Here is a 21,736-nt window from a genome sequence, read left to right as displayed (position 1 = left end):
TAGGGTATCTAATTAATTTCGAGGGATTTCCTTGATTTTCAAAGCGTTACGAATGGCTTCCCGATTAAACTAATAATTAAAGTCTAACGAAAGTGTATATATACATTAAAGTATGCAACGAATATTATAGTGCGGAACTAAAGAATTATTATTTCTTCAATAATGTACGTGAGTCAGTGCTTGCTAGATGATTCGTCACCCGTAGTGTGGTTCGGCTAGCTTTCTCCGTCTCCTGCAGTCGGATTCGGCTAGATCTACCCCCTCATTCAGCTCCTCTTCTTTCCGAATCCCCTGTCACCGTCTATCATTAGCTTGCATTTCCCGAAACTCTATAACTTTCAACTTTCGAAACTCTAATGAGTCCCCCCTCCTGTAAGAGGGAAAACGCACTCTTTTTGATATTCGCTGTCACATCAAACATTCAAAATTTCGATTCACAAATGAAATAATCATATCTACAAGCTCTCAAACGTGTTATGAAACTCTCTCTATTGAAATGCAAAATGGTATCGTTGATAAATTATTTAATCTATTAAATGATTAAAGTCTAGTCGGAAGTTGGTCATAAATCCATAAATCTCCTGGTCCCACTATTCCTCCGTCTGCTCTAGTTTTCGATCACTAAAACCTGCGTACCTGGCAGCAGTCTTGATCCTGAATTTCTTCCCGAAGTAGATAAACACAATGTTACCACCGAGTATGACAGTAGTTATGAGTCCAAATGTCACATAGACCCATGTCAATCCAACACTATCAGTCCAGGGCTGAAGAACAAAAATAAACATTGTCAATATGGCGTTGCGGACAAAAGTCACACCCATGATTGAGTCGGCAATGATCTGTAAATTATACTGTGAGTAGTTGCTTGTGTGAGGCTCAAAAGAAGAGGAAAACTCACATCTGTGTATGCATCGGTCAGATATGTAAGTGCAGCGCTGCTAGTTGGAAGAACCCCGAAGCAAGCGATTCCCAGCCCAAATGCTGGTACAAGCCAGTGAGCGCCGTTATTCAAACTAATGCCGAAAATGAAGACACCCGCTGGAACAAAAGGCGCAAAGACGACAGAAATCCAAAGACGCATCTCAGGCTCAAAGACACCGCCATTTCTTTTGGCGAGGTAAAGAGAAACATAATCACTGAGGAAGCCACCGATCAAAGTCCCTAGAGTAGCACCAATGAAAGGTGGAAGTCCCATCAATCCAATTTGGGTAGGATTGAAATCGTATGGGGGAAGTGTCATGTATGACGATAAGGAGGTGACTGGAAGAACAATGCAGGAAATCAAGACTCCGTATTGAAGTGACATGAAAAAGACAGCCGGTATGGTGAAAATGACCAAGAAAGGCTGGTAAGTGTGCTTGAAAAGTTGACTCAGTGGCATCGGTGAATTCGACCACAATGCCAGTTTTTGCCAATAAGACTTTTGAGGAATTGAATAATCAATCACTACCTCTCCAATTTGAGGAGCGACCTTTAGTGCCTCTGGGTCGTTATTTGTGACTGTCTCTTTCGTTTCCGGCTGGCTGGGAATTTGTTCTGTGTCGGTGCTTGAGCGAGTGAACATTGTCTCTTCATAGCAGAAAACAAAAACAACAAGGCCCACTCCAAGCAAGATAGCCAGCCACCACCACACCCAACGCCAGCCTTGATTTGAAGTGATAAATCCACCGGGTAGCGGTGATAAAGTAGCTCCGGTGATCATGAACCAGTAGTAGATAGAATTCACGAGACCACGCTCATGGAAGTAGAACATATCAGCCACTGTCATTTGAACCATCACTTCAGCCAATGCACCGACCGTGCAACTTAACAGATTGACCAACATGAGGTCCGCCACAGTCTGCATCCTGGCGTACCATATACACATTCCACATTGAGCCGCAGTGCTGAAGATATAAACTGGTCGTCGTCCAAACTTCAATGCAAGTGGAACGAGTATAAATCCGCCGATACACAGGGCTCCGTTTCCAGCAGCGAAAGCGTCATTGAGTAAGGCGTAGCTAAAACCAAGCTCGGCATTTACTGGCGCCCAGGTGACCGTTGCGATATCGATTCTGCTTGCTTTAGTACTTCTGCATCATATCTTCATGATGAAAGGCTACCTACAGTGAAAACACCATCAAGGTATAATAGGAAATCAATATAAAATTTAAATTCTTTCTCCATCGTGGCCAGTTCTAAGAGTTTGATGAGATTAGCTACTTAGGTTGCGCAATAGGTTAAGATTCGAACTCACAAGAGGGTCGTTTGGGTCATTACTAGGCCTTGGTTGCAGGATAATATGTGAGCTTCCCTCGAGCGACGTATTGCTTGACCCAGCTTGGGGTACCATGGTAGGAGAAATCTGTTTCGCTTTCATCTTGAAAGGTAGTTGTCCTTGAAGTCAATGTCTACATGTGGGAGGAAGACGGCATATAAAGGCTTTCGAAGTCGCTTAGAGGCAGGCCAATCGGTGAATGTTCAAGGGAGGGTCGGTGAGATGATAAAGGAGCTTATGCAGCATGAGGTGATAATGCAAGATCTAAAGACAGGAGCTTATGCACGATACGATGATAAGGCAATACCCAGAGGTCAAGATGCCAAACAGCGGTCCAATCGCAAGTTACATGACGAGGAAAGCTGTACGTACATCACGGCATGGGACTTAGTAGGAAGTACTCGTGTTGATCAAGAGAAAATTGTTGATACTACCTTCACGTATAAGGCTCACCTGCAGCTTTTGTCTATCAAATTATGGATTGTGTGTAAGTTCAGACCTACGTCTTCTTGATGGAAAACTCTAGAGATTGACTTCAGCGTTCGCATGGAATTTTTAAGGCGAAGGTGACTGACGGAACCGATCAGCAACTTAACGTGTTGTCAAGAAGAGCTGAACAAGGAAAATCCGCAGTGATCGACGAGACGAGGAGTAGGATCCACTTTCGTAACTCTAGAATCTTAATTGACTTTCGGGGAAGGCACAAGGATTTGATGGCAGATATCTCGTAGGTCAATTTACGACAATTTAAACAATGAACGTAAACCGATAGCGTAGGATATTCGAGACAGTGCGTCTAATAATCCGGACTGCGGCACGAACTAGATTCTTAAAGTTAAGCAACCAAGTTTAAGTCATCGATACACTACACAGTCTATCTATGGTGTAAGTCCCCAACAAACCAAATGTATAATTCGACAGTTCAGATAAGTCGAACAAGATAAAGATTCGTATGAAACTGTATAGGCCTTAAGTGATAGATCTTGAACTTTCCAAGTCGAATATAAAGCTATAAGGGTATCGAAGAACTTATGGTATTATACAATAACCCTTATTCAATTCAAAAGTTTTAAATAAATTATGGCTTGTTATTTGGATGGAGTATTGACAGACGAGTATTGACAGACTATTGAATACACTGGGCTGAGATGGATGAAAGTGATGAAATATTCAGCTCCCTTGAAACTAGATGAGCCCCAACTCAAGAAATGAATAATCAATTGAATTACTCTGTACCCTCCAATCACGGATAGAATACATCGTCGCATGAAAAATGCTACATGTTGAAGCAGCCGCAAGAAGGGACTTATCGTGCATCTGTAGCTTGAGATCACCATTGACTTATCCCAGGGACCGGGGCCCTTTCATTGGCCTACAGCAAAGGAATACAGTAAATGCAGATAACCCTAACCCCTGTTACCAAAAGTCATTGACGGGAACCTATAGTAGAAGTTACCATGGCATATTACTTTGCGTAGGCTGAATATCAAGCTTTATCAGATGCTGCTCATCGCATACACACGGGCTAATACGATCACGTATAACACTAAGCATACCGTGTAACTAGGTAGGCTAGCTCGGTCGGAGCTAAACCCGACTCAGATCTAGCTTTTCTCGCTTCCGTTCAAAAGTGAATCAAAAATCTATTTCAAAGTTTCAAGTTTGCGAAATCTGGCAATCACACACCGCTCAGCGTCCTCAGCTTTGATTCAATCGGGTACAGCTCAGAGTGAGTTGGCTGAGATTATACAATATGTGTATGAAGAGATAATCTACGGTTATTGATGAGTGAGGCCAATAAATTTTCTCGGGTTCTCATGACAGCCGTCGGTTGCCACACATATTCGTGGACCAGGCCGCGAAAACAAGGTGAGCTGACATTCCGAAGTTTCATTGTCTTGTTAGAGGTCCGGACTGCAGACTTCTACGAACATCTGTGTGGTGCACGCTAAACCTCTAACCGATCTTTTGGAACTGACAATTATCTCGGAAGCTCGGAAGTCTATTTTAAGTTTAGTTCTAGTAGCGAGAAAATGGTTCATGAAAGCTATCGAACCTCAGGGTTATAAGCTGTTGACCATCTAATGCACAAATCGTCATTATATTTGGCGCAAGAGTCACTTCGCTATATCAAAAAAAAAAAAGAAAGAAGAAGAACAGTGATAATCAATCTAGGGAGGATGAGCTGTCACAGTGCCCCAAGGGTCAAGCTATGCTACGAGCAGAGTCACTCATTGCGTTTGTTGCAACATACCGCTACTTGCGAGATGACGAAACTCTGAAACGAACAGCAGTAAGTTAGCGCAACAAAATTCGTCAAAGTAGTCTGTCAACGATGGTGCGGCTGAAATTCCGATTCGGATTCATGGATTTAAGTGATACTACCAGGTCATTGTCTGGTGGCAACTAAAATATACTAGCTATCCTTTTTGAAGCCAATGAAAGACAACTTCATGATTTCACATGCTGGCATGAAATAAGGGAGGCAAGACTGAAAAAGTGGCATAACTTCATTGAATTGGTATTTTGATATAGTATATCTAGCCCTTTGCGGCACCGGCCTTGATCAATAAGATATCTACGCAGAGTCAGCAATGATTCAAGATGAGAATTGAACCTAGTCTCCTTACCTCCGTCTTCGACAACGTAATCTTTGCCCTTAGTCATAACCTTTCCCTTGGCCTTGATCTCAGCTTCATCTCCATTGAATTCCTTGAGCACGTTAAAGTTATATACGATAGCTTGAATGAAGGTCTTTTCAAAGTCACCGTGGATGACACCTGCAGCTTGTGGTGCTTTGGTACCATTTCTGATAGTCCATTGACGTACTTCATCTGTACCTGTAGTGAAGAAACTTCCGAGGTCCAAAACCTTTCTCATGGCGGTGATAATCTTGGGTAAAGCGGATTCAACACCCAAGGTCTTGAGTTCCTCCTTAGCTTCCTCTTCAGTCGCAAATTGAGTTAATCTCTCCTCAAGGCAGATAGAGATTGGCATGATTGGGTCACCAGCTGCGTGCTCCTTGATCCATTCCATAACCTTTGCCAAATGCTTGTTCTTCTTTCTGATGTAGTCCTTCTCGCTCAAGTTAATCAGGTAAACGACTGGCTTGGCAGTCAAAAGGAACAGAGGGTTGATGCACTCGATCTGCAAAAACGAAGTCAGTATATAGCTTCATGTATCGTATCATTCAATAGTGATAGAATATCCAAGTATCAGAACGGGGTTTTTCTCTCAAAATACACTCTGCATTTAATGCGAGGTACTCGACGAGCTGGGATTATTCAGGCCTCATGGCCCTTTGTCATCATTTAGGGAATTATGGGAATGTAGGAAAAATGCAGCACATACCTCTTTCGGTGACCAGTTACCCTTTCGGACATCCTTTCCATCGTTGAGCATAGCTAAAACCTTTTCGATAGTGGCTTCCTCCTCTCTAAGCTTCTTCATCTCAAGTGATTGACCACCCCTTCTGGTCAACTTCTTCTGAGCTTCGAGTGCCTTCTCAACAAACTCAATATCCTTGATACGAAGCTCATCACTGATAATGGTCAAATCACGGACAGGATCAACGTCTCCCTCAATGTGAATAATCTCGGCATCATCGAAACAACGGACGACTTGAAAGATGGCATCGACAGCACGGATATGCGACAAGAAAGCATTTCCAAGACCTTCACCCTTGGATGCACCTCGAGTCAAACCGGCGATATCGTAAATTGTAAGATGTGCTGGCACCCGGGACTTAGGGTTGTACTTTTCGCAAAGCCAGTCGTATCTGTCATCAGGAACAATAACTCGAGATTCTTCAGGATCGATGGTTGCGAAAGGAAAGTTCTTGATTTTGTCAACGTTGGTACATGTGATCAAGTCGGGGCTCTGAAACTTACTGCGGGGTTACCAAGGGAGCACTTGGTAATAGCTTGAAAGAGTGTTGACTTGCCGACATTTGCAAGGCCGACCTATTTATAAAATCAGTTCATGTCTTAGACAACTAGAATGAAGAGAGAAATACAATTCCACTCTTCAAGTTGTTACCAGGTCTACCCAGTAACGCCTTCTTCTCTTCGACGACTTTCTTTGGAGGCATTCTGCTTTTCTTTTTGGCGTAAGATCTCTTTTGACTTATGAAGAGAACCGTACAATTAAGTAGGCTCTTGTTGTGTTTGTTTATAAAAGCAGAACTTGCTGCTGTGGTGAACAAAGTGGGTTGATAAGAAAGAGAGATACGTTGAAGAGGTAAGAGAGACGTCGTGATGGTGGGATGAATGCAGCCAGCCTTGTGCGGACCGCGAAAATGGGAATTTTGTATGGAGGTGAAGGGACGAATTGAATTACTCGAAAAGTCTTTCGTTTGAAGTTTCTTGTGTGCGCGCGCTGTAAAATTAACCCAATAAATGAGGGGTGAGGATTATCCAGATCATGTGACTGTATCGCTGTATCGGGATCAAATTTCACCGTCAAAATTGGGGCGACTTAGCTAAGCAATTGCTCTGATTGGTCCTTGACTGCAGAGTGGAGCCTCTCCAATCGTTACGCGAACGGACGGCTAGACCTATGATGATATACCTAGTCGATACAAGTGTCACCCCGTCAGTCAGGTAAACCGTCAACTTAATTTCGATAATGAATGCCATAATTTGGAACTGAATCGAGTCTGATTCCTTTTCAAGACAAGGAAGCAAATAGGGGGTGCAGAATCAAGTACAGACATTGATTTCGTTGTACAAAACTAAAGCAATTCATCTTTTGAATATACCATCTCTTGAGTCTTGACTTCTCCAGTTATTCTGTTCATCTTCTTCAACCTGAACAACTATGTCTTCTTCTTCTAGCAAGAAGAGTTCCAGAATTTCTTCCTCAAGTCACAGATCGACACTTTCCCTTCACAAGACTGAAATAGTCATCAATGTTTACGATCTCCTTCCTGTAAGTTTGCATCGAATAACTGCTTGGATTGACAGTTGCTGACACGGATTTCGCGATTAGGCAGGCAAAATTTCTTCAATCCTTTGGAGTTTTGGTACTTCCTTACTTCACAGTGGAATTGTTATAAATGGCAGAGAATACGCATTTGGAGGACACGATAAAAAGGGAAATACGGGGGTGTATTGGCAAACCCCAAGAGTAGAACCACCTGGAGGAACTTTCCGATGCGAGATCGTCCAAGGATTCACATTCGCTCCTCAAGCTGAGATAGATGCCGTCATCAAGGAGGCTTCAGTTATCTTTCAAGGAACATCGTATAATCTCCTTACAAGAAATTGCAACCACTTTACGGCATATATGTGCGAGAGACTTACTGGTCAGTCTGGGCCACCATGGTTAAACAGAGCTGCCAGTATAGGAGTCGCATTACCTTGCATGGTTCCAAGACAATGGATTACACCTCCAGATTACGAAACTGCAGATGGGGAGCTTGTTGATGAATACCATGATGAGCAAGCTCTGTTGAGCAACGCAAGACATAGCATGGATGATGGGCGACCAGATTTAGGCGATGATGAGACGGAATGGAGTTGTGATGAGGACTTTCGGGCCGGGAAAGGAAACGGAAAAGATGTCAGAGATACATCAGGCAGAGTGGTACCCCTTTCAGAGAGGGCACCTACGGCCAGGAGATAAATTGCACTTTAGGTGGAAGGATATATGGGGGTACAGGCTTCTTCAGGCGTTTTCGGCAAAGGACAAGGAAGGATAGGAAGGACCGGCGCCAAGGGTTCATTTTATGATACCACTTTATGATGCCATGATTCTTCTATTGTACAGATTTACACATCGAATCGCAATTATGCACAGCAGTCTTTTTACCACCTTAACTCCCCATTTAACCCAATCTTCTTGGTTTCTTACTTCTCGTACCACCAAACTTCAATCTTGTAGCATCCGTAACTTTGACGACCTTTCCTCTCAACCATCTACCTTCCGTACCCAAAAGAGCCTTAGTGACAGCCTCTCTTCCCGCACCAAATCCTCTCAGAACTAACTCCAACTTGTGGATATCACGACCAATAGCCCTCTCATGGATCTGCGTCATCACCAATGAAGCCAATTGAAAAGCCGAATCATAGTGTTTCCTTCCCGAATGTCTAAATCCAATATTTCCACACGACAATGAAATGATCGGTTCGCGATTTGGTCTTGTGAGTGTGATATGGGTATTATGTCTTGTAGCATAAACGTGAAAGTGATGCGGTTCTTCCTCGATGATTCGTTCCCCAATCAAATTTCCATCCGAAGGCATTGTCGTATCCAGTAAGCCCGGTCGCTTTCGTTCCTGCTTGTTTAGCATCATCATGTCTTTGAAAACGCTTGTAATGCCTAAGTTTCCTCCTGCGGCTGCCGATCGAGTAGCCTTTGGGTTCAGCGAAGAGGATCTGGCAGCTTTAGCTCTAGCTAGGAGACCAGCAGTTCCACCAGTCTTTAGCGTTGAGTGGTTGTGAGGTACATAGTCGGGAAGAGGTTTGTCGTCGCCCTCAGCTTTTTGATTTCGTGTACTAGAAAAAGGTCGCAAACATCGGAGGGGCAATGTTTGAGTGATATTCGCACATTCTGAAATCGAGGCGAAAGACGATTGAGCCAGAACTCGCCGTGGAAGAGTTCGACTCATAATTGATTGAATATCAAAATCTGGGGATTCAATATTGTAGTATTGGTGGCTTTGATATCAAAATCTAGTCGAAAGTTGAATTCGGACTGGGTTGTTCCGCTTCGCTCACTAATCCTTGCAGCCTTGAAATTTTGTCGATCGGAGAAAATGTTCAAATCGCCGCCATTCAATCATAACCTTGCGAAACCAAATTTATTTCAAGTCTTGTATCTTTTGAAGTAGCTTTTTAATAATTTATACTCTCCTTCTCAGTCAATATGAACGGGCTACGAACAGCAGCGACGAGGACGCCCACAAGTAAACAGATTTCTCTGTCTTCAATCGCGAGACCTTCATCCAATGGCTCCACCCTTCGTCGCCAGATCGTTCAACACAGTCGAAATTTACAATTTTCTACAGCGGGATCTTCGAGACCTGCGACTCTTTCATATCCTGCGCCTTTGCGATCACGTTTCCTTCCAGAAGAAATCAGATCTGTAGCATGCCCAGCATCCTCGCGGCATTTCCATGAAAGCTCGAGCTTAGGCAAAGAAAAGAAGGCAAAAGCAGTAGATCCAGCAGACCCAGCAGCAAAGGAAGAAGCTACAGAAGAAGAGCCTAGCAAAAAGGAATCTGCTAAAGACTCAGAATCTACTTCCGGTGAGGATAAGACCAAGGAAGAAGGAGAGGGCAGTGAAGGCAAAAAAGAAGGATCCAAAGAAGCCCCTCCACCCCCACCACCCCACGGAGACAAAACTCCATGGCAAGTCTTCACCGAAACTCTGCAAACCGAATTCAAGGCATCCAAAGAATGGAATGAATCCACGAAGCAGTTAGCAGAAGGTGCCCATCAATTTACGGAGAACGAGAATGTCAAGCGTGCTAGACAAGCTTTCGAAACTACCACTGGAGCAGTAACCTCGACAACAGGCAAAGTTTTAAAGACTACCGCAGGCGCAGTTGGTAAGGGAGCTGCTTGGACTTGGGAAACTCCAGTTGTGAAGGGAGTGAGAACTACTGTTAATGCTACAGCCAATGTGCTTGACAAGGCGACACAACCAATCCGACAAACGGAGGCATATAAGAATGTTAAAAATGTGATTGATGATGGAAGTAGTTCGAGGTATGGAGGATGGGTTGAGAAAGAGGAGAGGCGTAAAGCAAGAGAATTGAGGGAATTGCAAGAGGGTGCCACCGGCAAAACCAAAGAGGTCCCAATCGAAGATCCAAAGTAAGTGAGATGTTCACTACATCAATATTCACATCTAACAATTGTAGCGCCGGAACAAATGTCACCCTACACAAAGATTCGGCATACAAAGAGGCTTGGAGAGATTTCCGCGACTCAAATCGTGTCATGCAATCTTTATTCTCCATGAAAACCGTCTATAACGAATCCGAAAATCCCTTGATCTCAACTGCCCGTAGCATATCTGATCGAGTTGCCGGTTTCTTCGCCGAAAACGAAACTGCCCAAGTCATTAAGAAATTCCGCGAAATGGACCCCTCTTTCCAAATGGAACCTTTCCTCCGCGAAACGCGCGAATACATTCTCCCAGAAGTTCTCGACGCCTACGTGAAAGGCGATACCGAAACCCTCAAACTCTGGCTTTCCGCAGCCCAATTCTCCGTCTACGATGCTCTCTCAAAACAATACACAACTGCCGGTCTCAAATCTGATGGTCGCATTCTCGATATCCGACATGTTGAAGTCCTGTCGGCGAGAATGTTGGATAATGATATTCCAGTCTTCATCATTACTTGCAGAACCCAAGAAGTCCACGTCTATAGAAACGCGAAGACGAATCAATTAGCTGCCGGTATGGAAGATAAGGTACAATTGGTCACCTACGCGATCGGTGTTACAAGAGTAGCGGAAGATGTTAATAATCCAGAGACAAGAGGTTGGAGACTCATCGAGTTGCAAAAGAGCGGAAGAGATTACATATGAGAATCTCCTCTTTATCTCTTTCTTTACTTTCTGTCTCGGCGTCTAGCTCACAAAAGCTTATATCCTCCCTCGTCTATTTCATCACTACCTATCTTGTAGCATACCGCTCCCAGTACTCCTCCATCTTAAAAGCAAGTCTTGCCTTCATATCTATCTATCTGGGTCCTTATTCCAACCCACCACCCATCATATAAGTATAAATTCACAACTCCACCTCTTGTACATCATCTCACGCTATCGCATCATATTACATTACATCACAAAATATCACACCACACAATCACAAACCACCCCAGATCAAAAGGAGTTCCAGGAAGCGAGGGAGGGACTCACATCTTCACCAGTTGACAAGTTTCTTGTCAAAGCGTGTGTATTAATGAATTTAAAACCCTTTTATCTATTTTTTTTTGTTCGCCTCGTCTGAACGAAGCTTCGACGAAGCCTTTTACGCCACTCTTACGATTTTCGATGGATAGGGAAGGAAAGCAGCAGGAAGAAAGGAAGAAAGAAAGAGAAAGGGAGGAAGGGAGGGAGGGAAAGGAGCTTGATAGAAGAAACTTCTCGGAGAAAAAAATCTTCCACATACTGAAGAAGGGAGGAAGCGAGGAATGTTGTTCATATATTGTACAAGTAACGATTGAATCGAATGTATACTGAGCTGAACTGAATTGAATGGCAAATTAAAAGCTAGAGATATTCATTTCTCATACCCTGTTATCTGTGTTTTTCTCCTCAACAACTTAAAATACTGTGAAATTGTCAGATATTCGATACTAATTAATTGATCTGACAGGTAAAACTACAGTGTATATTGACTAACAAGATATAATGAAGCTACCTTTAGAAAATGCTCAAACGCCAGTATGAATACGTTAGTTAAAAGATATGTAAGTATAAATAAGCAATTCCATACCGCAATCCCTTCAAAAGTAAACTCGCTATCCTCATCCCACGTAAAAACCTGGTCCTAAACATCATCAACAAACCTTACACCTCCTTTTCCTTTTCCCTTTCCCTTCCCTTTTCCTAGTGTCTCTCCATCTCCATTCCCATCTGCATTTCCATCTCCACCCTCACTTCCCCTCTGCACCGCACCCCCATCTTTCTCACTCAAACTCCCACTCCCACTTCCCTCCCTAACCCTCTCAGCACCCTCAAACCCACCCATTCCATTTTCACTCCCTTCCACCGCCTCTCCCTTCCAAGCAGCCTCCACAGCTCGACTCCTAATCCTCCACTGTCTTTTCTTCCCCCTCATCAATCCCCCTCCCATGTACATTCTCCTACCTCCACTCAAGAAATTCTCTGCCTGTCCCTGTCCTTGTCCCTGCATATTCCCATCCACACCCACGCCCACAGCCCCATCCCCATGCAAACCCAGCCTCATATTCCTCCCCAACGAAACCGGTGGTCCCCTCTCTCTCTCCGGCATAACCGGAACTCCCACTCCCAATTCCCCCAACCCGGGTCCTATCAACCCCCCCACCATCGCCATCGGCGTCGGGATTCTCTCTCTCCTCTTCCAGCCCTCCCGTCCATCTCTTCCCTCATAACCCATCCCCTCTCTCGCCGGCGCACTAACTCTTCTTTTTTCCTGCGCAAAATTCTTCAAGATACCTTTCCTTTCTCCCGGTCTAGGGGTTCCCATTGCAACTCCATTTCCATCTCCACTTACCAACGAATATCTAATCAGACTATTCGTGCCATTTTCACTTTCTCCATTTCCATTTCCCTCCCTCATAATGACAATTGTGTCCTCCGAATCGGTACCCGCACCATCTAGTACAAGACTAATACTATTACCTCTCGGTTCAATTTTCGAGTGAATCCTTCGGTCTCTCTGGGGATATTGAGCATCTGCTGCTGATTGTGCTGCGGTGGGAATTGTTATATCATCTGTCGCGTCGCTCTGAACACTTTTTGGAATATTTGTGTAATATTCCACAATTTCATCTGTAGCACCATCAAGTCCAGTCGTTTCCGACTCGTTAACATCTGTATTCTTAGTATCCATCTCACTCGTAGCACAATCCCTTGTAGCAGTACCATAACCACTAATATCTATTTTGCACACCATCCAACCAGTTAGATCTCAAGATACGATGATTGGAGAAGAACAGAGGGGAGAACATCAAAGGAAGAGAAACATACCGCCTTCATCAGCAGCAATGACCGTACCAACACTTTGTTTCTTCAATTTTCTTTCCGCCTTTCTTCTAATACTATCTTCCTTCTTTCTCAACGATTCTGCTTTGCGTTCTTCCTTGTCTCTTTTTTTCTGTTCCTTAACTGCCTCTTTAGTTTGGACTTTGATCGGTGTTCCAAACTGAACGGGAGAGGTTTCGATACCGGCGGCTGGTGAAATAGCATTAAGCGGCTCGCTGATAGTATGTGAAGAACAACCTGACTTTCTTCTTTCCTTCGCTTGTTGTTTCTTCTGTGCTTTGAGAATGTCTTTGGAAGTGGAGAAACTAGGACCAGTATAGATGGGCGAGTCTTTCGAAACGAGTAATGGAGTAAGCTCCGAGGGAGCGGTCAAGTTTATATAGTTTTCCGCCGTGGAGGCTCTACGTTGTATTTCCTCAATCGATTTATTCGTCATATGCTTTGGGAGTTGAATAAACATTGCACCTCTGGGTAATCCTTTAGACAGTCCTTGCGGCAAACCTTTGTCTAGTTTCTCCACCTTATCTTGTACATTTCCTTCGAGTCTACCACTATCCAACTTACCGTTGTCTGCCTTACATCCATTATCAACCTTCTCGTGCCTCAGATCAGCACTCGTGAGAACTGACTGGGAAGAAAGCATCGAGTAAGTAGAAGAAGGAGTTCGACCAGGTTGTTCCTCTCCCCACGGATTCGGGTGATCAAGAACATTCTTTGCATGGATCGGAACGGGCAAATTGCCAGTAGAAAAGAGAGACCTAGGTTGGCTTAGGATTGGTGGGCGGGGTGGACTCTCAGGTGGATGCGCTTTACATGTCTGTTCAATTGATTGGGTTGCGAAGAATTTGCGTTGAGGACTGGAAGCACGAGAGTTTGTAGGATTAGGGTTAGTAGTAGTAGGATGAGTAGTGACAGTGGCTGGCTGAGGGGTGGTAGCAGGCCGATGAATAGGAGTTGGTCGAGGAATTCCCCCAAGATGCTGCTGCTTAATTTGAACCTCCGAATTACCTGCGGGGAACTTGGGTTTACTCAGATTAGTAATTTTGAGTTTCGAAGAATCTACCTTTGAAGGTAGGTTCGAATGATTGAGTTCGTCTGCTTTGCGTTTCGATTCCTAAGTATGTTAGATAAAGCCACCTAAAAATCCTGTCTGTTCGTTGTGCATTACATAAGTATGGTCATTTGACGTGTAAAGATTCACAAGGGTACAATATCCATACTACCACACTGTGGTTGGTGTCAAGGGTTCATCACGACAATATGTAGTAGCATTATATATATATAATAGATAAATGTTTTAGTGCAGTTTCAAACGCCTCCTAAGCAAACTTGCTATTTTCCCATGACCTCCCATATGCGATTCTATATATTCAAAACTTTTGAGGTTTAGCTCGATCCATCACTTACATCTTTTGATTTACCACTGGAGCTTGTGCCGTTGTCAGTCCCTCTTCCATCATCCTTTGAGTGGTTGTGATCTTTGACCCCTTTCGCAGCTTTCGCAAGGGTGACCGTCTTGTCCTTGGTAGTGAGATCGTTCACGAGTGTTGCATCCTTTTTTGCAGGGCTTTTTGATCTGGACTTGGATCTTGATTTCCTGTCAGAAGGTTTGACGAAGATTTGCTTCGCCCATAGGTCTGCATATCGCCCCTTGGAGTGAAACAACTTATCATGAGATCCTTGTTCGACTATTTGGCCATCCATGACAACAACAATATGGTCGGCTTTCATCACAGTTGATAATCGATGACTAATAACAGTTAGCACGAAGTAAATATGGTTTATATATGGGATGAAACTCACGCAACAATAAAGGTTGTTCGACCCTTACACAGTGCGTTGAATCCCTCCTGAATTTTTTGTTCCGTCTCTGTGTCCACGGCGCTCGTAGCTTCATCGAGTAGAATAATTTTTGGTTGTTTTAGAATAGCACGAGCGATCGCAACACGTTGTTTTTCTCCACCGGAAAGCTTTACGCCACGATCACCAACTTTGGAATTGTAGCCATCCGCAAATTTCATAATCTTATCATGGACGGCGGCAGCTTTACAGGCTTCATGTACCTCCTCGTCTGTTGCGTCCAAGCGAGCATATCGAATGTTGTTCATGACGGTGTCATTGAAAAGAGTAGGGTCCTGTGGAACAACACCAACATGGCTTCGCAGACTATGATTCTATGTCAACAAGGGTACTGAGCATTTGAATCTTTGTCTTACCTGTGCATTGTAATGTCTCGAATGTCTTGACCATCAATCTTTATACTTCCTGATTTGACATCGTAGAAACGATCCATCAATTTTAACATTGTTGATTTGCCTCCGCCAGTCTCACCAACAAATGCAATCGTCTTTCCACCTGGGGCAAAGAAACTAACATTCTTCAAGATTGGCTTTCGCTCATCATAGGAAAAGCAGACGTCGTTGAACTCAATCTCGCATTTAGTAATCTCTAGGTCTTTGGCATTTGGAGCTTCTTTGATTGAGGGCTCTGTCTTAAGTAGTTCAAGAAGGCGTTCAGCATCTATTAAAGAACTCGAGATGGTTCTATATGCGGAAGCAAGGAATGATAGTGGTTCTGGGTTAGGCTTAGTATCCAGTACATGCTGAGGACCTCGACAAAGTCATACCTTGTATTTGACCCCAAAACATAAGTAAGGTAGTGAATTCTCCAACGGTATGACCTTCATACACTACCGAATAGGCACCGAGACAGAGTACACCTGTCAGTCCAAAGCACATAATCAGGCTCTTTGCCATGGAGGCAATGTACCAGAACCATTCATAGGCCCATTTGGAGTCAATATGTTCTTTGATGACTACAACAATTTGGTCAGTTATTCAATTCTAAAGGCGGTATACGGGGGTAATTTTACCTCCGGAGTAGCGTTCATTCTCGTAGGGTACCATGTTGAAAAGCTAGTACTTCGTTAGCGGTTTTGCAATAGATTGCGACATGAATACTGACGTTAGCAGTCGTCCAACCATCCAGTGATTCTTGCCCCGTTGTCCATTCCTTTCTGGCAAAAGTTATGTAATCCCGGCGTTGATTTGTTCTCATGGAGATCAGTTTTACAGTAGCGTACATGTAAGATACAAATGTGACAACCAAGACAAGGAACATATAAGGTCCAAAAGCACCGAAATAGATGAAAGCGATGACTAGATCGATGATCATCGGGACTACCTGAAAGCAGATCATCTCCATCAAGTCCGCGACTGATCTACCTCCATGTACTACCTGAAATAAATCTGAGGATGATTTGCTATCATGGAAATCGGAAGACAGGTTCATGATATGGCTATGCGCGGCTAAACTGAGTGTTTTGTATGCGTATTGTTCCAAGGGATTCCAGAGCCATGTTCTTATTACTGTAAGACACGAACCACCGTTTATGTACCTTAGGAGTGAGTATAGAAGAACAGGCGTCCAAATATTATGGCTATGATCTAGGTAGATAGGTTAGAGAAAGTTCTACGAGCTGGGTTTCCAATAGTCCAGACTGCATTTAGATAATGACAGAGTGTTGGTTTGGCGTCAATCGCAATGTTCGACTTGTTGAATATGTTGAAGTCCTTCAAATTGAAAGCTCAAATCTAGTCTGCTAGTCTGGACTATTGGAACCTCCGTTGATGGGCACTGGAGAATCACTTACCGCCCCCAGTATAATTGATTAAGCTTTGGACCATTATACCAAACTGTATTGGAACAAGAAGATTCAAAGCATTGCTTGCCAATAAGGTGATTGCAACAAGAACAGCCCGGAACTGGAGCATCTTGTGATTTACTGGCCAAACAAAGGGAATGAACATCTGAAATGAGTTATTAGTATAAATGTTCGGACCATGGTTGAACGCCGGGCTCTCACAGAAAATCCTTTGAGGTATGTCCACCAGTTGCCGTCTTCCTTGAGTCTTTTCGCGATAGCCTCTTTTGATTTGCGCTGATCTTTCAGATAAGAGTCTTCCGAAGCTACACTCGCCGTGTCCAACTCATCTCCTGCATCTTCATCTTCTTGAGTTGTAGGCTCACCCGTTGTGCCATATCCATTTCCGTTTAGGGTGGAGCTTTCGGAGCTAGATGGATCCGAGGGCTTCTTTAATAGTGATTGACGTTCTGCATCAATAGCTTCGGGGGCTTTATCCGAGTCGCGAATATACAAGTAGATAATAGGTAAGGCGATGAGATTGAAAATTCTTATAGCTTGTACAGTAATGAGTATGTAATCGAAAGCCGAGTTGGGCGGCGGAGAGAAAACATTTGGTAAAATGATTAGGCAGAGTTCCACACAAAGACCTATGAGCCAAGTTCCATAGTATGGATACCACGTAGGAAATTTTGTGTCTCCGAGTGCAATTATTTGAACCAGAAAGACCAGAGTCGATGAGATGAGGTAAACCTAGAAGGTCAGTCAAGCCAAAATAAATGTGATCGAGATGATGACATGTAAATTGAGAAAGTACAACAACACGATGTGCGAAATGAATCGTACGCTGACGTCAAATGTCTCCCAAATACCGATGTACTCCAGAGCAATTTAAAATCTCCAATGTGAATCAACAATCAAATTGTCATACAGACTGTGATTCCCATCAACATCTCAATCGATGCTTGACAATAGATCACTTCTTCAGACATAGCCTCAGTGTGCCAATATAAAGAGCGTAATCCACAAGGTCCATCGCATTACAGGTTGATGCTCCCCGAAAAGAAAAGTTTCCACTCACTACTCGGTCTTGTCCTGGATTCCCGTTTTCCAGTGACGATTTAATAATTGCGACAACGATTTCAACAGCCTATCATCACAAACATATTAGGACAGAATTTTGCACTACAGTGTAAATATGACGTACATATGTTCCAGTGAGACTTCCAATGCAGCACAATATCAACCCACGGCGAACATGCTGATCCTGGACTTGAGATTTCTCTGCTTGCATATAACACACGGTAATACCAAGAGCGATGAAGAAATAGAAAAAGACGAGAGTCGGATAAGTGTATCGTAGGATCTTGAGGGCCAACCAAAGCTACGAGAAGATTAGCAGAGTCTCATTATATTGTTCGAAGTATGTTTTTCGCTGGTTCTGCAGAGCCTCATTACTTCAAAAATGTTTGAGCATCTGGATGTAACCAGCTTTCTTTACTGTCACAAAGTGTAATCAACTATCGGACTTACGTTTGGTGAAGCCACGGGAGTGAACATTGTCTCCATGACGCTTGATGGATCTGAATCCATCAAGTAACGTGAAGTACGAACCGAAATCTATTGAGATGATGACGAATCAGCTGCTGAATTTGCGGGTCTGCATGCTGGTGAGAACAGAAAATGTACCATTTGCGACTTTATACATTGAGAGATTCTAGGATAAATTGGGCATGTTTGAAAAAAAAGTCAAGTGAAACGTGTTTGTGGAAGGAACAATGTGGTTCTGCTAGATATATATGATAAGATGCAGTGCACGCGAGGCTCTCCTCCTTTGTGAGTATTCTGAGAACCCAAGAAGGAATTAACCTTTCTTCGATCCAACCATGCTTGAATCATTGAAACCGTAAATATTGAAATAAGCAATGATGCGTCGATTATCAAACACAAAGTACAATCATTGAACGCTGTTGAAGAAAGGACTGTTTTGTGGTGTCTTAAGTTATTGTAGTAGTTTTTACCACGATTTTTTCAATATAATTAACCTCGACATCCATTAACCAAATCCCCTGTCATCGTCGTGTATTTATAAATACCCGGTAGAGTTGTCTTACGACTCCAGATTTTGATTCTGTATCATGATGTTTGGTGTGGAATATGAGTAAGAGACTTCTTACTTCACTTATTGCTTATTGCTTATAATCCACTCGTGTATGAAGAATTGGGGCTTGAAATACCAATAGCAGGGGAAAGTTCGAGTCAAGCGCTGGGAAAGGAGACGAACATGTAAATATAAATATCAATATTTCTCACTCACCTGTATTAGTAAGCGTCAATTGGTGCTTACTTCCTTTGTAGGTACAACTAACACTCCAATTATTGCTGTCAGCTGGATTAAATCAAGAGGAGGTCGTTGGGGAGTGGCAATTGCATCATTTCCTCGAGGCTCGTGTATAATCTGTAGGGGGTTTACATGTCGAGACTCGCCCACCAAGCCTTCTCACGCAATTCGGTGAGCTGAATGGGAGTGCAATTGATTCGCAGTACGTACTGTGTATGTATTTGGCGGTTGCGTCTTGGTCGACACCCACGTTATATAATACAATTGGACGATGGAAGAGAGAATATGGACCAGATGTGAGGTTGCGGTGCATATTAAGTATTGATTCACGAACAGACGCACGTTCGACGAGAGATTTCCATTCAACGAGAGATTTCCATTCAACGATAAGGGCGAAACCAATCTACTTCGGGTCTGGGATATTGAACTGGTCGGATCCTAGACCATTTCCCATGGAAGGATGTTCTCCACGCCACGCCTATGTACTCCGAATATGGCATTTCATGGGGTCTTATGAAAGCGGCAACAGCGGTAAATGAGTATGCAGAAATTGGACATCCTACTCTTCCCTCCATTTGTCGTCTGCTCGCCGACAATATACCTTTCTATACATGATGTACGGACACTTCTCTTTCCTTGTTGTGCCTAGCGCCGAGTAAAACATCTGAGCACATCCACCATCGAACGTGCAAAGCGAACATTATACTTCGTAGAATACAACTTATACCAGCCTACGCCTCGGATTGTGCGTGAATATTCATGCATTTGGTCATTGTACCTGTTGATAGGATATAGACCGGAGGTGCCAATGTAATGATTTTACTCAAAGCAAGTCTCAAGGTACGAGTATGGTGATGGCTTGGATGGAACATGCATGAAGGTTATGTGATAGATGGGGGATATGGGTATGGGGGATGCATATTGGGTAATATAATCGTATATCAAAATTGATGAGGGAGTACCTCGAGAGTAGGTAGGAGGACATCTAGGTAGTTGTTACCTTTGAGGTTTGGACGTAAAAAAAGTATCCGGCCATTCGACGGAACTCAACAGTGTTGTATATGACGATATACCAGAGTCTATACTCATCCATTGACTCCTTTCCCATCTCCTTTCCATTGCCATTGCCATTTCCATTTCCATCCACAACTGTATGAGATGATTTCCCAATTTCCAAGGGTTTGGAGTTCGTGTACGGTACTTCCATCCACACAGCATGTAGGTAACCTTATATATCCTTGCAATTCCAGTGGCAAGCCCGCAATTAACCAATAGCCGACACGTTTACCGTTCAGTTCAACCACCATCTTTTATTTATCACATCATCAATCACTTCATTTCACTCCACACAAACCTCGAGCGTCAAACTTCTATTCATTCACCAGTCCAACTGGCTTTCGTGACTTTCGTCCAACAAGGAACCGGACTAACATCCTTTATGAATCCAATCAATAGATCCCTTTCGCAGATGCACATACGACGAATAGCTGTGATCCATCGATTGGAGCACGCGAACCATTCCTCAACCTGTTGAGCACATTACTGTAGTGTACGAACACACCTTCGACTCTCCGATGGCGACCATGCGATGATAATAATACACAAATGCAATCAAAACCGAGGGAAGAGAGGCGAAAGGATTAACGTCGTCATAAATGCCTGGAATCTTTACACCACTTCACGCAACTACAGTCGTCGAACAATTGGAGCATACTAGAATTCTTCAGGGGTGAGCAATATCTCCCAATGATCTGTACCAATATCTATAACCTTGCATACAACCTGCGGAGGCACACAACCGAATGACTCGTCGGTATTGCGGTTGCACTTGCTGCTCATCTCTTATGAACAATGCTACATCCACTTCCTTTGCAGATCTCTTGTCTTGATGATCTTCCTTGAATCCCCCCACCTCGATCAATTCTACCACAACTCATAGCCCCATACGGGTTGAATTTTGCTGCTATATTAGTGGTACATATTCTCGGCAGTATACAAGGTGAATTCAACTGGCCTTGCAATACGCGAAGTGACAATACTTGCAATTTCGCACATTTTCGTTCTTCGGTGAATGGTGTATTTCTTAAAAGGCACAGCTCGTTGGCCTAGCTAAAAGATCAGAAGCCAGGCCATTGGGATAGCCACCAAGGCCCGCTTCGTGCATACGACCCGCTCGTTACTAGTTTGATTTCTTGTATTCAGATCATAATCTCTGGTCAGGCAAATCGGTCTCGTACAGATACTACCACATAACCTCGGCTGATTGCTTGTCATCCTGACCTGTGAAATGCCTTTCGTCGCTGCATGTCGTCGAAAAGATCTAAGATCTGCATTAAATATCAATGATTTGCGGTACAAAATAGATATCCCACACCCCACCCGGCAGTCTATACGATTGGCTCAGCCCTCGGCAATGAGTTGTCTATTTTCGAGCATATTTTCTCAATAGCTGACTTCACGTTAATGCAAAGCTGTTAGGCATCTGCAGGGAAGATGGCGTTTTATCCCAGCAGTATCTGCAGTTTTATTCAGAAATGGCACTTGATCACATGAATATTTGCAAGCATTAAGTAAAAATCGCTGGATTGAATGGTGGATGAATGAGCACATCTCCGCCATTGGATGATTGATGTTTCTGAAGCCTAGATTATAGTATCTTTCCCTATGATAGATCCCGAAATCGCTTTCTCCTAGAAAAACTTGAATGAAGTCTCCTCGAGCCATACTATTATCAGAAGTCAATTTGAACATCCCAAACATTCATCAAAGTCGACCGGTACAAATCCAGT

At 43.5% G+C, this 21,736-nt stretch overlaps 7 protein-coding genes across 7 annotated transcripts; 3 read left to right on the top strand and 4 right to left on the bottom strand.

Annotated features, from left to right (window-relative positions):
- Positions 1-590: 590 nt before the first annotated feature.
- EAF01_001671 (uncharacterized protein) lies at positions 591-2,359 on the bottom strand (the record flags this gene model as incomplete). Its single annotated transcript, XM_038909921.1, has 4 exons — positions 591-839; positions 899-2,054; positions 2,107-2,177; positions 2,237-2,359. The coding sequence occupies 4 exons, from the start codon at positions 2,357-2,359 to the stop codon at positions 591-593; spliced, it is 1,599 nt and encodes a 532-aa protein (XP_038774733.1).
- Positions 2,360-2,386: 27 nt separating this feature from the next.
- On the top strand, positions 2,387-2,988 carry EAF01_001670 (uncharacterized protein; the record flags this gene model as incomplete). The annotated part of the gene is made up of 2 exons (XM_038909920.1): positions 2,387-2,740; positions 2,797-2,988. The coding sequence occupies 2 exons, from the start codon at positions 2,387-2,389 to the stop codon at positions 2,986-2,988; spliced, it is 546 nt and encodes a 181-aa protein (XP_038774732.1).
- A 1,809-nt stretch (positions 2,989-4,797) lies between these two features.
- On the bottom strand, positions 4,798-6,347 carry EAF01_001669 (uncharacterized protein; the record flags this gene model as incomplete). The annotated part of the gene is made up of 5 exons (XM_038909919.1): positions 4,798-4,835; positions 4,888-5,404; positions 5,609-6,094; positions 6,148-6,219; positions 6,273-6,347. 5 exons carry the CDS (start codon positions 6,345-6,347, stop codon positions 4,798-4,800), a joined length of 1,188 nt encoding a protein of 395 aa, XP_038774731.1.
- A 527-nt stretch (positions 6,348-6,874) lies between these two features.
- EAF01_001667 (uncharacterized protein) lies at positions 6,875-8,941 on the top strand. Its single transcript, XM_038909917.1, has 2 exons — positions 6,875-7,186; positions 7,247-8,941. Exons 1-2 carry the CDS (start codon positions 7,076-7,078, stop codon positions 7,880-7,882), a joined length of 747 nt encoding a protein of 248 aa, XP_038774729.1. The 5' UTR covers positions 6,875-7,075; the 3' UTR covers positions 7,883-8,941.
- On the bottom strand, positions 8,085-8,867 carry EAF01_001668 (uncharacterized protein; the record flags this gene model as incomplete). Its single annotated transcript, XM_038909918.1, has 1 exon — positions 8,085-8,867. One exon carries the CDS (start codon positions 8,865-8,867, stop codon positions 8,085-8,087), a length of 783 nt encoding a protein of 260 aa, XP_038774730.1.
- Positions 8,942-9,124: 183 nt separating the features above from the next.
- EAF01_001666 (uncharacterized protein) lies at positions 9,125-10,797 on the top strand (the record flags this gene model as incomplete). Its single annotated transcript, XM_038909916.1, has 2 exons — positions 9,125-10,077; positions 10,125-10,797. 2 exons carry the CDS (start codon positions 9,125-9,127, stop codon positions 10,795-10,797), a joined length of 1,626 nt encoding a protein of 541 aa, XP_038774728.1.
- A 967-nt stretch (positions 10,798-11,764) lies between these two features.
- Positions 11,765-18,298, bottom strand: EAF01_001665 (uncharacterized protein; the record flags this gene model as incomplete). The annotated part of the gene is made up of 14 exons (XM_038909915.1): positions 11,765-12,858; positions 12,949-14,077; positions 14,371-14,713; positions 14,767-15,129; positions 15,180-15,537; positions 15,590-15,778; positions 15,836-15,878; positions 15,928-16,409; positions 16,616-16,772; positions 16,829-17,359; positions 17,688-17,756; positions 17,814-17,990; positions 18,140-18,226; positions 18,296-18,298. The coding sequence occupies 14 exons, from the start codon at positions 18,296-18,298 to the stop codon at positions 11,765-11,767; spliced, it is 5,025 nt and encodes a 1,674-aa protein (XP_038774727.1).
- Positions 18,299-21,736: the final 3,438 nt, after the last annotated feature.

The sequence above is a fragment of the Botrytis porri genome, assembly GCF_014898465.1.
Source record: "Botrytis porri strain MUCL 3234 chromosome Unknown BPOR_002, whole genome shotgun sequence".
Lineage (NCBI taxonomy): Eukaryota > Fungi > Ascomycota > Leotiomycetes > Helotiales > Sclerotiniaceae > Botrytis > Botrytis porri.
This window is presented reverse-complemented; position numbering and strand designations above follow the sequence as displayed.